Raw genomic sequence first — 15,037 nt, forward strand, 5'->3', positions numbered from 1 at the left:
TGACATCCAAGAGAATGGGACCTGCACCCAGTGAGTAACTTTATACTACATCATACATAATTGAAGGTGAATAGGCAAGAGAGGGCAGAGCCCACTGAACCAAGTTTTATAAAACCCTCTCTTACAATTGATTCATTCACTTCCATGATTAGGGCATTAATCCGTCCATGAGGTCTCTCTTCTCATGCCCAATTACCTCATGAAGTCCTTACCTCATAATACTGTTGCACTGGTAATTGTTTTCAACACAAGACTGACTTTTGCTGTCCGTATTTCTAACAACATTTTCATCACAACCACTTAAGTAATCTCTAAGAAGCTCCAGACTTTCCCTAGTCTCTTATTTCTGGGCTCTCACCATAAACCCCCCTCAATGGTCAGTTCAAGACAATATAGGATTTTACCAGCATTTGTTTCAAAACTATTTCAATCTCCACCCATTAGCCAGTTCAAAAACCACTTCTACATTTTTATGTATTTGTTATAGCTACAACCCCATTTCTCTGTACTGATTTTCTATCTTAATTCATTATCTGTTGCTCTAATGGAATGGCATATACTGGGTGATTTTATAAAGAAAAATTGTTACTTAACTATATATTTCTGGAGGCTAGGAAGTCCAAAAGCATGGCATCTACACCTGGCAAGGGCCTTTATGCCATGTCACAATGGGGCATAAGATGAAAGAGTGTGAATAAGCCAATAAGAGAGAACAGACCTAGTTGAACTCACTTTTATAACAACTCATTTGCCTGATAACTGAACCACTCACAAAATAATGGCACTAACTATTCATAAGGGCTTCATCCCTTGGACAATCACTTCTTAGAGGCCCCACGTCCCACTGCATACTAATGTTGGACTGCAGATTAAATTTCCAACAAAAAAACTTTTGAGACAGATACTCAGATACTCAGACTAAAACAGCAGTATTTAAAGACATTTCTTGTGGTGGTGTCTAGGGGAAATTCTGGAGGGTGAACTTCGCATTTGGATGGTGAGAGAGAGGGAAGAGTTTGAGCTTATAGTTTTATATTAAGAAGACTCCTCCAAGTCTGACGATTTGGTTTTCATCCATATTGTTATTGTGTTATAATTAAACACAATGGTAGGATCCATTGGTACATATTTGTGCATGTTCATGGTTTAACAGTATAATTTGGCCAGTATCATACCCCAGTATTTTCCCTCCCCCCCAACCTCCCCTTGATCCCCCTTCTTCTACTCTAGTGATCTCTTTTCAATTTCCAGGAGATACTTGTCCACTCCTGCACACAAAGCTTTCTTTTCCTTTTTCCTCTCTAACTTCCACACATGAGAGAAAACATGGCCCTTGACTTTCTAAATTTGGCTTATTTCATTTAACATAATGTCTCCAGTTCCACTTATTTTCCTGCAAATGACATAATTTCATTCTTATTTATGATTAAATAAAACTCCATTGTGTATATATGCCATATTTTCTTTTTCCATCCATTTACTGATATAAAACAAGGCTGGTTTTATAGTTTGGCTATTGTGAACCATGTTGCTATACACATGGATAGGCACATGTCGTTATTGTATGATGACTTTAATTCTTCAGAATAAATACTGAGAAACGGTAGAGCTGGGTGGTCATGCTGTAGTTACATGCCTAGTGTTTTGAGGAAACTCCATACTGATTTCCATTGTAGTTGTACTAATTTACCATCCTACCAACAGTCTCATCCACATTCTTGGGGCCCAAGTCTGGTGATTTGTAACAGGTTCCAGTGTTTCCATTCAAGTTCTATCCCCTTGGAGAACTTGGCAAAACTCAAACAATCCTGTTGCTTTCAATGTGAAATGCTTGGTGGATAAATACTTGGTGGGAGAAAAGCAACTTGAGTTGAGAGAATTCTCCCATTTTATACGAAATATTTTTCAACATGGATCACAGGAGTTTTGGGATGAAAGGATGAGTTCAGCGACAGAGTCCTGGTTAAATCATTCTCAATAGACTTCAGGCTAAGTTCAGGAATGTTCATCTGTGGAAAGTGTAAAGACTTCAAATAGATGCAGGATCCCCAATCTATCTCCGGCTTCCCATAAACACAGCACCATAAGGACATGATTACTGAGTGTTAGAATTTAGACAATGGTTACAGTGTTGAACCAAAGACTGTGAAATAATAGAATAGTTCCACTGGAAGGGCACTGTCTCAGATTTCACAAAACTATATGAAAGTTTTCAATGAGTTGAATGCACTGGGGATGATAGTCCTATGTTGAAGGATAATTTCTGTAAAGGCCGAAACTCAACAATTTTGAAATGCTGTATTTTCTAAAAATGAAATAATTTAAAAATTATGAACATTTATTTAAAAAAAACTTTATAGAAGAACAATCCTTTATTTACCTGATTTTAAGAAGTTAACTCTTCTGCAGGAAGAAGGATGTGAAATGCTTGGTGGATAAATATTTGGTGGATAATATTTGAAGGATCCAAGGAAATAATAAGTTCTTTAAAATTCTTACCTGGTTTACATTCTGGAATTTGAGGCTTCCAGGTGCCATCTTCTTGGCATGTACTCTTTCCATCAGAAGAAGCAGTGTAGTAGCCTTCTTCACACATATAGAAAATAAAGTCTCCAGAAACATAGGCACACACAGTAGTGAAATCCTTCTTTTCACGTACGAATTTGATTTTCTCCAGATTTGGTGTTGGGCAACACATTTCTGATAGATAAAAATGGATGTTCAAGTTTCATGAAATCACAAGGGAAATATGCCTTTGGCTAAAGCTCTGACTCTGATAATCCAACTCATTGAAGCAGAAGGTCAAATTTTGGTTTGGGGGATTTGAGGGAAAGAGAAACCTCTGAGAAGAGAATACTTTTCAGCCAAAATGGGATGAAGTTCTGTCATTTGCAGCAAGTGGATGGAAGTGGAGATCATTATATTAAGTGTGAACTGTAGAGCCCAACACTGAAAATTCAATACCTCAGTTTTAAATACTACTAATGAAGAATAAGGTCAAAGGAAAATTAGGTAATGGAGTGTTTTGGAGAATCCAGGCACTGACATACCAATATTGCATGGTTTCACTCATAAATGGAATGTAAAAAGTTAGTCTCATAGAAGCTAAGAGTAGAATAGTAGTTACCTGAGGCAGGGAGAGTGGGGAGGTGGGAGAGATGGGGGAAAGTGGCTCAATAGGTGACCAAATTAAAGTTTAAGGGAGAAATGAGTTCTAGTGTGCTACAGTAGAGAAGCATGGCTAGATAGCAATAATACACTGACTATTTCTTAAAAGCTTAAAGAAAGAATTTTGAGTGGTTTTACCATAAAAAAGTAATAAATGATATATTTATGCTTACTTGATTTAAATATTGCACAATTTATATGTATTAAAACATCACATGGTAACCCATAAATATTATTTTTTTTGGAATAATTTTTAAAAGGAAAGAAATTGAAGGAAAAGTTCTACCAAGGGGATCTTCTCCAAATTCATGAAAATTTTCAAGTAATATAAAAATATCAAGTAATATAACTGTTTGGTTAAAGTGCTACCACTTAATTTGCCTTTTACTTTACTTCTTCATTAAAAGTCTTTAAAACGAGGAATTGATTTTGCAGTTGTAGGAAATGTAGTTCACATTCTTCGCCTTTCCTTCAATGAGAAGTAGATAAACAGTGGGGGTGATGACATGAAGAATTAAAGAGCCTATTAGAAGAGGAAGTTGAGATGACCCATGCAAACACAAACTGAAATAAAGCTGTTAGAGGTAGACTAAATATAAAAGTAAAATTTAAAGATAACTGTAGTATAAAGAGGGTTATTACCAATACACTAGTAAAAAGTTAAATTCATCAGGGAAACAAATCATTCTAAATAAGTATTCATTTAATAATGCCATCTCAAAAAAAGAGTTTATTTCTTTTAAAAAAACTAAAAAGTTAAAAAACAAATCCATAATTAAATAAATCTTCAGTGACAGAGAGACAAGTAAATAGGTATAAATTTGAACAGCAACATAAAAAAAATTTAGAAATAACTGACATACATAAAAATCACAAAACCAACAACTACAAAATACGTATATTTTAAAGAGCACACAAAACATTTACAAAAACTGGATATATCCTATGCAATGAAGCCAAACCTGGAAAATTTCAAGGATCATGCTTAACATTTTTAATAGAGAAATAGACACACAAGCACATACACGGGGGGGGGGGGGGGGGGGGGGCGGGGAACAAAACAAAACCAAATTCACTTACTCTCACATCCTCTGGAAGTTGTCCATATCAAATTTTGCTGACAAGTCACAGTCAGCTCATCTGCTGCGCGATAGCCAGGCTTACACTGATATTTCAACTTTGTCCCAATTTCAAATAATTCCTGAGTTTTCTGAGCATAGATATGTTTCTCCAAGAAAGCACCAGGAATTTCTGGTAAGTCTGAACAACCATCTGATCATAAAGGAAACACAAATGTAAAAGAAAACTGTTATAGGGATTTCATGTCACACATGCAAAAAATAAAAGATCACATACTTATTAATAAAAAAACAGATGGCAAGATTAATGGGAATACCAGAAAGAGACTCCACAGCATTACTGCCTGATAGATTGATGTCAAGCATTAAATGCACATAATCCTGATGTGGCTATTACTGAGGGGTTATTACTTCCTGCCACTGTACAAAAGGGAGACAGTTCTAGGTGTTGGTCCAACTCTATGGGACCTTATGTCTCCTTCCAATTCATTATCATTCAGGATGACCCATGTTCAGGAGAGGCATTAGGCTTGCTCAGAATGCACAGCAGACGTTTGCTCTAAGGAAAGTCTAACTTTCACTGGTATCTTTGCCTAATGGGAAATGAAAATAAGAGGCATTTCCCTTGACAATTTGACTGTCACCTGGAATTTCAGAACTGGCCTCAAATCAAGCCCCATATACATATGTACACCTGAGCCTATGACCTTGTCCTTCTTCTACTCAACCTTGCGCCAATGGTTCATGGGGTTTGATGAGGGGATGGGTATCTGTCAAGTTACATATTCATTGAATTTCATTGCTGCACATTTTGAATGATGACTAACTTCTTGTGGTGGCAGAAGGGAATAGATAAGCCTCAATACAATGGAGACTTCCACCACTGATAACCATGTGAACTTGGACCAGTTCCTTAATGTCTGTCTCCGTTTTCTCCTCTTTGAAACGGGATTAAAAATGGTAACTCCTTTTTAGGACTGTTATAAATTCATAGCTATTAAGCACTGAGATACTGTGTGTATGTAGGAAGTGCTAAGTCAATGTTAGCAAAGAGTGTCCCTAATGTTACCAGCGATCTGTGGATATTCACAGTGTCCAGATCTCAAGGCAAATGCTACTCCATAGAGCACCTCTGTGACATTAAGAAAGAAAATGCTAGATGGAATTTTATTTCCATCTTTCAAGAAATACTCATATTTTGTTCATTTGAGGGGAATGGGAAATTTTTCTATCACCTCCTGTAAAACGTTTACAATACATATATAATCTACAGTATGAACAAAGTCATTGGCGTGTCAACTATATGATATATATTAAATCTTACAAATAATATCAAGAGATTATTAAGAAGAAAATCTTCCTTCTAACAAGAAAACTGGGGGAAAATATATTTAACTTATATGATTATTGGGATTTTAGTAGCCTTGAGCCCAGAAGGATGCCCCCACACTCATGCTTCTGGTAACTTCACATGACAAATATTACAGTCCCTTCATAGTTTATACTCACTGAGTTCACAGGTGGGAACAGAGGGGTACCACTCATTATGAGCTTCACAGTGGATTAAATTACTCCCTCGGAGGACGTAACCTTTCTTGCAGCTTATCACAATAGAGTCTTTGTGAGTATAGAAGGGTTTGAATCCAGAGATAAAGATTCCCTGTGGAATCTGTGGCTGATGGCAGAATATTTCAACAGGAGTATAGAAAAAGATATCTGAGAGAGAGAGAGAGAGAGAGAGAGAGAGAGAGAGAGAGAGAGGGAAATAGAGATGTGATGGTGAGTTTTGGTATATCTCCAAGGAAGGTCTTATACAACTTTCTATTGAGTAGGTACACATAAAATATTTTAAAGCTTTATATATTCCTTCAGTCTCTCAAGGAAGCTCAGATAACTGAGAAGTCATTGTGTTGGTCATTGTAGATAAAGTGCTCTAACTTTCTCATTGATAACAACTAGCAATATCTAAACTTGCAGCTTGAATCTCCAAGTTCCCAGATCTTCCCATTATCATGGCCTAATTTCCAGATTGATCACTACGGAAAGCAGTATGGAGATTCCTTAGAAAACTCGGAATGGAACCACCATTTGACCCAGTTATTCCATCCCTCAGTTTATATCCAAAGGACTTAAAATCAGCATGCTACAGTGATGCATCCACATCAATGTTTACAGCAGCTCCAATTCACTAATAGCCATGTTATGAAACCAACCTAGGTGCCCTTCAACAAATAAATGGATAAAGAAAATGTGGTATATATACACAATGGAATATTAGTCAGAAAGAAGAATGAAATTATGGCATTTGCTGGCAAATGGATGGAACTGGAGAATATTATGCTAAGTTAAATAAGCCAGTTCCAAAAAAACCAAAGGCCAAATATTCTTTCTGACATGTAAATGACAACCCATGATAAAGGAGGGTGGGGAGAGGAAGAATAAAATTCTATTGAATTAGACAAAAGGGAATGAAGGGAATGGAGCAGGGAGAGGAGTAGGAAGGAGAGTCGAATTAATTGGACATAATTTTCCTATCCTTGCATTTGAATACATGACCAGGGTAATGCCACATCATGTACAACCACAAAAGGATCCTAATTAGTATAAGTCATACTCTATGTATGTATAATAAGCCAAAATACATTCTACTGTCATGTGTATCTAAAAAGAACCAATAAAAAAAATTTCCAGGTTGATTTTGGTTGTGGATGAGTGGCCCATAGTAATGACATGGTGATCACGAAGAGGCAACTAGGGCACCTGAGAGCTGCCTCCCAAACAGAAAAAAATGTCACCCATGTTCCAATCCCCAACCAGCCAGGCATCGAGTCCTGGCAATCCTGCCCCGTGGATTTCTTTTGACTTCTTTCCAGGCCCACTGCCCTCGCTATAGTTGAAGCCCCCTTTACTTCTTGGCTGGATGGTAGCAACAAGACGTACCTGTCAGTTGTGTTGGCCCCACTTAAATTACCACGTATTCAATGCCTCCCCTTCACCTTACTCTGAACTCCTGAGTGGCACACAGGCTGTTCATTGCAAGACCTTTGCCAGCCTTTCCAGCTTCAGCTCCTGCCTTACTACCTCCCACAGACCTGACTCCAAGCATTTTCTACTCTTTTCACGAGGAAGCTGTCCTGTTCTAGTGTTGGTGGATCCTGTACTGAGCCAGGAAGGAGTAAATGATACAGAGTTTTTAAAGCACTTTGTCAAAAAGAAAGATGGCTAAACTAGCAAGTTGAGTTATTACTGAAACTGGCTGGACATCTCTTTTTGCTTCCCTTGACAGTTTGGAGTCAGGTATATTCTTTGTCCTTTCCTATTAACCTGCTGAAATTGATACGGTTCTGTTAGCTCCATAGGCATGAGTGGTTGATATTACTAGCGTCACCCTGTATCTCCATTTCATCCAGGATCAACAGAATTTCTTGGCATGAGGCACAAACAAGTTTCCCAGACTAGCAGTGCAAAGAAGAAAGAGCTTGAGAAACTTTTGCTATAAAAAGTGCAGGAGATATTGCTATGACATCTTATCACAGCATAGTCTATGCAACCCCGACTAACATAGCATGTAAGCAGGCTGAACCCGAGTCATTTTATCACTGAAACATTTAACTCTGTCTCTAAGACCTTCTATTTCCCCCTGGAAATACATTTCCCTTTTTTCTTTTAAACAAGAGAACAGAGAATTCAAATGCATTATGTGTCTTACTTTTACATACAGGAGGGTTTGGTCTCCAGACACCTAATGTTTTATTCTCCACCATGCAGTAAATGGTGGCATTGCCTATGAGTGAGAAGTTGGGATCACAGCTGTAGGTGACAGAGGATCCAAACGTGTAGAGGTCTTCGTCTCCACCATCGTGCTTCCCATTACTGATTTCTGGAGGGGACTCACAATTGACAACTGAGAAGAGTGAGTGAAGAGAAAGAAATATCAAAAAAGCATCACGACAAATCTAATGTTTCTGAAAATGAAAACAGAGAGAGGGCCCAAGGGGAATTGGAGGTTCAGAGAGTGATAGACCCAATAAGGTTTAGATTTGTATTGAATAGGAAAGAAATCTCTACTTAAAATCTTTACTTACTTACACATTCTGGGAGAGGGTCACTCCACTCAACCTCACTACCTTGGACCTCACACTGACTATTCGTTGAACCAATGAGGACATACCTGAAAGAGGTCAAAGATTCCAGTGGAATTTATCTTACTACAAACAGTAAGATAAACTGCCAATGGGCTTCAGACAAGTGGGAGTTTTATCCACGATTAAAAAAATAAAAACAATGCTGTCTTCTTGATTATTTGGGGCAACTTGCAGTTCAGTTTCATCGTTATCAGTCAGAGAGCACATTTACTCATTTTAAAAACTTTTCTTAGTCATTTAAATATTATTACTAATTTTTTCCCAAACATCAGATAGTACCAATCCCTAACCACGCTGTACATCCCCAGATCTTCATACTCAAATATTATACATGTTTCTTAGTAAGCTAAAAAACAAAGAGTGCATAGCAGGAAAATGGTTCACTTGAGCTTCTTATATAATTTCTTTGGAATTAAACGATCAAGACACATTACAGATAAAAACTACTTTGACATCTGATTCAGAGCTTCCTTCTGATTTCTGAAGCTCAGCTTACTCTCCTAAACCATTAGCTGCCTGATTATCATCTCATAGTTCTTGCTCTTGACAAGTCCCAGTCTTTCTTCAGGCTGTTTTCATAAAAAAAATATCAGTTTGCCCTGAATATCAATGAAAATTAATCAAAAAACAAACACTCTAAAAGAAAAACATACCATGGTCAAATGAATTTGTTTTGATAAGGAAAGGATGCTTTAAAATGAGGAATGATATCTTATACATTGTTATAAACCAAATATATGTGTTTGCCTCTTAAATTCACATGTTGAAGCCTTAATATGAATGTATTTGCATATGGAAATAATTAAGGTGTAAGAGCATGGGACTCTGATCCCAAAATATTAATTAATGTCCTTATAAGAAGAGACATCACTGAGCTCTCTCGCTTGTGCTCTCCCTCCACCTCCATCCTGTTACAGGGCACAGGCCCGGTGACCAGCTGAGGCAGCCACAGCAGTCCTTTCTCATCCGGGTTCTTGCCCAGAAATATTTCAGACATGTTGCTCAAAATAACAAGGATATTTATTAGAAGGGATAGGGAAAAACCATGGGGGTACATGCCTATAATCCCAGCAGCTTGGGAGGCTGACGCTGGAGGATCCCAAATTCAAAGCCAGCCACAGCAACCTAGGGAGGTCCTGAGCAATTTAGGGAGACCCTGTCTCTAAATAAAACATAAAAAGGGCTGGGGATGTGGCTCAGTGGTTAAGTGCCCCTGGGTTCAATCGCTGGTACAGAGGAGGAGGAGGAGGAGGAGGAGAAGATAAGGACAGCATGCTCCTCCTGGCCTTCAGTTTTATTGGAGGTCCCAGGGAAGTTTCCACAGAGTCCTGCCCAGGTCCACATTTTGACTTTTGACTGACAATGTAGAATCTGCTTGGACTGCCTCAAAGAGAGAATGGTGTGGTGCTCACAAAGTTGAAGTTTTTGAGGAAATTGAGTTCCTCTATTTTTTGCCTCAATTTCCTGTCCCCTTTATCATAGTTTATTACCTTTTGAATAGCTCCCAGAGAACTTTCTTTGTGAGGTCTTGATGTTGTGGTTGCCAGGGTGATTGGGGATTGTGACACAGTTTAGGTGATAAGGGAGACTCCAGGCTACCTGAGGGAGTGTGACATGATCTTGAAATGTCTGGGGGAGGTCTTAACATACCAGACCCCCCATCTTCCTCATCTTCCAGGTGCTTGTCTCTCAGCTAGGGTCCCCTGTGGTTCTCAGTCACCTGTAAGTGTCCTTTCCATCGTACCCTTTATGGCTGACTAGCTATCTAACAATCCCCATCTTCACACCACACACCAAGGAAGGGCCATGTGAACCAGGCATGATGGTGCACACCTGTAATCCCAGAGATTTGGGAGCCTGAAGCAGGAGGATTACAAGTTCGAGAACAGCCTCAGCAACTTAGTGAAGCCCTGAGCAACTTAGCAAGAATCTGTCTCAAAATAAAAAATAAAAAGGCCAGGGATGTGGCTAAGTGGTTAAGTACCCCTGGGGTCAATACCTAGCATTAAAAAAAAAAAAAAAAAGCCATGTGAAGTCAGAAAGATGTCTGCCGTCTGAGAGCTCTCACCTGGGACTAAACTTTGACACACCTTGACTTAGAGAAGCTATGAAAAAGAAATCTCTATTGTTTAAGTACTCAGCCTGTATTTTGTTAGGGTAGCCTGAGAAATAAATATATAACATGATATTATTATATCTAAGACAGTCAATCTCTTGATAGACATAAAAATGATATTGAGAAAGAAATTGACAATTAGCCTTGTCAAAAATATTCAATAAAATAGATTAGGCAGAGATATAGCACAACCAAAATTAAATTAAAAAATGCTAGAATTAAGAATAATAAAACAATGTCCAGTGTATCAGTATATTATTTGAGATAATTGCTAGCACAATTAATACGAAATTTAAAAAATAAAATTGGGAAAAGAGAAAGTAACAAAATCATGTTCACATTACACAATTATATACATGAAAAACACAAGAAATTCCAACTAAAAACTAGTGCAAATAATTAAGAGAATGCAGAATTATCTTGTATATGAGATTAATATAGAAATCAATATTAATAAAATAATTAATATAGAAATCAATAGTTTATACATATACACATAAAATTTGTTAGTAGGTATAAAAAAGGACACCATTTGCAATATCACAAATAAGATAAAAATAATATGAGATACCAAAGAGTAAACATGAAAATTGAAAAATGTGTGTTGGGAAATCTTTAAAACTATCCTGAAACTCACTCTCCTCTCTGTCTCTCTCTCTCTGTCTCTCTCTGTCTCTTTGTCTGTCTCTCTCTTTCTCTCTCTCTCTCTCTCTCTCTCTCTCTCTCACACACACACACACACACACACACACACACTCACATTACTCCCCACATATACATGCACACAAAAGACTAGAACTGACATATAGGCATAATAAAGCTTTGGTTTTGAAGCTTCAGCATCATACTATGTCTGTTTTTCCAAAGGCCATTTAAAACTTAATCCAATTTATTAAAAGTAAAAATCAAATAATTGAAAAGTTTGTATAGGAAAATAAATAAGTAAATATAGTCAGAAATACTAGTAAAAGCAGAGAGAAAGAGGGTATACTTTTAAGTGATGTTACATACTATAAAATTCAGAAGAGAGAGGAATTCATTGTGTGAATTTAGAGACAGACTAGAATCATGAAATAGAAAGTCCAAAACAGAATCACATAACACTTGAGAATTAAATATATTGTTTTTTAAAAAAATTAACCCATATTAATGGATTAAATATGTACTTTTAAATAAATGATACTGAAATGATCTGAAAACCATCCAGAGAAAGAAAATTGACAAAATTCCACAGACATTCTTTATAAATACCTCTTAGCAAACTAGGGATACAGGAACATTTTCTCAACTTGATAAGGGGCATCTATAAAATCTTACAGCTAAGGTATATAATGGTGGGAGATTGAAGTTTTCTCTCAAAGTTTGGGTATAAGGCAAGGATGTCAACTCTTAACAATGCTATTCAACATAGGGAAGGAAAATATGAACAGATATTTCACATAAAAGAACATAAAATAACAAATAAGCACATATAAACATACTCAATCCGACATCATTAACTATTACAGAAATGCAAATTAAAAGCATAGGGCCATATAATTATATTTGTCAGAACAGTTAAAGCTAAAAATTTTGAAACTACCAAATGCTGGCGTTGAGTAATATGGATCCACTAATATATTTTCTGGTGGGACTGTAAAATGGTTCATCCTCTCTAGAAAACAGACATGTAACTATATAATGGTTACTAGACTTGAACCACTGTGTCTCATAAATTGCATTTCTTGACTTTAATCCAGACAAATGAAGACCTAAGTTCAGATCAAAAAAAAATCTGCAGATGAACATTTACAGCCGCTTTATTCATAATAGACACAAAGGAAAGAATTCAAGTTTCCTTCAATGGATGAATGATGAAGAAAATTCCATAGGATGGAATTGTTTCAACAATAAAATGTAAAAACTTGATGCACATAACACCACAGGTGCATATCAAGAGAACTGTGCTGAGTAATAAAGAGCTGATCACAAAAGGTTACATTCTGTGTGATTTTGTGTATATAGCACAATTGAAATGACATAATCATAGACAGAGGGAATGGATTAGAAGATTCTCAAGGTCAGAGAAGAAGGAGGGAGGGTGTTTGCTATGAAAAGACAACATCTGTATCTTGACCGTGGCTGCGGTCACACAAATACACAAATATGTTTAAATTACATAGAATGAAACACACTCACAAATGAGTGTGTGTAAAACGAGTGAAATCTTAATAAGTTTGATGGATTATATTAACATCAATTTTCTTTTCTCCATATTTTTATTGGTGCATTATAATTACTCATAATAGAGCAACCCATATCAGGTCCCTTCATCTCTACTCTTTTATACTCACTCTTCCTTGTCCATGGATTTCGTTGTTCTTCAAATTTCTGAGACAAGAGAGGCATGGCAGGTGGCTGGGATCCGCAGCAACACTACAGCAGTTGAAAATCTAGTTTCATCTTTTGGGGCTCCTTCAGGGTCCTTTGGAAGGCATGATCCCTGCCCTAAGTACCTTGTCTAATCATCCACCAACTGCCACACCGAGGATCTCTGGACTTCCCTCATGTGCAAGATGCCCAAACTACAAATGGAATCCAAAATGAAATCCCCACCTACCAGGGGCTCCTAGATAGACCTCCGTCAGAGGATCCTGTGCTTGTTCAATACCCATTTTCAGCCTGAAACTGCCAGAGTGGTCATCACCCCTTTCCCCTAACAGTAGTTAGGGGCATTTTTTCAGAAGGGGGGATTGAATAGGATGGTACAGGTAATCCCCAATAAAATACCTTTTAAAATGTAAAGACCATTCCATGAAGTTAACCTGTAGAAAGATTCCAAAGATTCCAGCCAATTCCCTTGTTCTGTGGCGAGGCAGGGAAAGGTAGGAAGGGATAGACCTGAGCGAAGGCTACAGAATCCTGGGCTAACCAGTAGCCTTAACTCTTTTCCAATACCTGTTTAGCGTATATTTTTGACCACTAGCCTTGGTACTTTCCCAGGACTTGATTAGCATAGGTATTGACCAATGTCCCTGCTCAGTAGCTATATAAGCCCCCCTAAACTAGTACAGTTAAGTGGCAACCCCTATCTGGTTCCCTCTTGCCCTGTGAGAGTTGCCTTTTCTCCTCACTGGAATAAATCCTACTCTTTTACACTCAAAGAACATTAATTATTATTATACACAATAGTGTATAATTATTACCTACTTTAAAGGACACAAAACCCTTTGTGAGAGCTCTAGCCTCATGATCTAATTGCTTACCAAAGTCCCCATCTCCAAAAATGATCACATTAGAAATCAAGATGTGAATTTGGGGGGAACATGGTGTTCAGTTTATAGCAATATTATTAAGAGAAAAAAAAAGTAACAGTAAAATTCAAAATAATGCATGCAGTCAGATATCTTATATGTAAAAAAGGAGGCAAAATATTGACAAAAAATATTTGTACTTGGTTGTATATATATAAATAAATCCCAAGAAGATAAGTCAGAAAATAACCAAAGTCACTTACTGTCAGAAGGCAGAGAGAAACAGGATGAATGGGACTGGGGAGAAGTAAAAATTCTTGATGTAGACATTAATACACAAGTTTTATTCTTGAAACACAAATGAATTAACTCCTTATGAAAATTAATTAATAAGAAGAATTGCTTCTAGTCTACCTTACACTTACCCCTTTGAGCAGCTGAATTGTATGGTTGAACCAAAAAGAAAATCAGTCATAACGTCCACTTTACCATTGGTTAACTCTCCTGGGTTCCTGCATTGTTTCTCTAGTAAGCAAATTAAATTAATGATTAGTGATTCCAAATGTTCACAAGAAATAACATCAGAAAAAACTCTGGTGGATTAACTTTAACTCCTGCTTCCAGATACATCCAGAGATATGCTTCAATGCTTATTTCTGATTGTGGCTCACTGAATTTGTAATATGAGGGGAAATAAAAGTAAACACATTCTGATACATTTTCAAAGAAAAACTCTGTGCTTAATTATATTGGCTTAATTAAATCTCTGTGATTACACAATATAGGCTGTGACATATTGACCTGATGTACACATAGTTGTATTTTCTCGAACTTGCATGCCCTTGGCCATAGGGAAATAGAAGAAAAAAGAAAATTCTATATCCTTACTGTTAGAAAAATATCTCATAAATAAATTGTTTTTAAAAGAAAAAGAGAAAAACATCTCACGGTGTATCCTCAAATGACTTCTTCAATGTAGTATAGGTGTTGTTAATTTTCAACACTACGTACAGATTTTCATATGACTTTGACTTTGACTTTTTTATGACTTGACTTTGTCAAGTTCCTGTTCAACTTTCTGGAAACAAAGTAAGAAGAAATGTTGATATTTACTGATACAAAAGATACTGTAGATCCATGCACCATAAGCACCGCAAGTGACGCGACTGGAATTGACTCTCCTGTAGCCAGAGTGGCAGGCGTATTTCAGAACAGTTCCAGCTTTGAAGTTGGACTCATACAACTGGCTGAGTGGAGAAGCAAACTGCAACTTGGGTGGAAGACCACAATCACCTA

The 15,037-nt window shown here is 37.1% G+C and overlaps 1 protein-coding gene across 1 annotated transcript in view; it reads right to left on the reverse strand.

Moving 5' to 3' along the window:
* Positions 1–15,037, reverse strand: part of LOC114092130 (zona pellucida sperm-binding protein 3 receptor-like) — a 40,575-nt gene that overhangs the window by 24,492 nt on the left and 1,046 nt on the right. The window contains exons 2-8 of the mRNA XM_027934652.3: positions 14,855–15,034; positions 14,167–14,266; positions 8,333–8,418; positions 7,957–8,151; positions 5,757–5,939; positions 4,249–4,440; positions 2,500–2,700 (exon numbers count right to left, since the gene is read on the reverse strand). Coding sequence (XP_027790453.2) covers positions 2,500–2,700; positions 4,249–4,440; positions 5,757–5,939; positions 7,957–8,151; positions 8,333–8,418; positions 14,167–14,266; positions 14,855–15,034 — 1,137 coding nt within the window. The remainder of the gene's footprint in view (positions 1–2,499; positions 2,701–4,248; positions 4,441–5,756; positions 5,940–7,956; positions 8,152–8,332; positions 8,419–14,166; positions 14,267–14,854; positions 15,035–15,037) is intronic.

This window comes from Marmota flaviventris, chromosome 12 (genome assembly GCF_047511675.1).
Source record: "Marmota flaviventris isolate mMarFla1 chromosome 12, mMarFla1.hap1, whole genome shotgun sequence".
Lineage (NCBI taxonomy): Eukaryota > Metazoa > Chordata > Mammalia > Rodentia > Sciuridae > Marmota > Marmota flaviventris.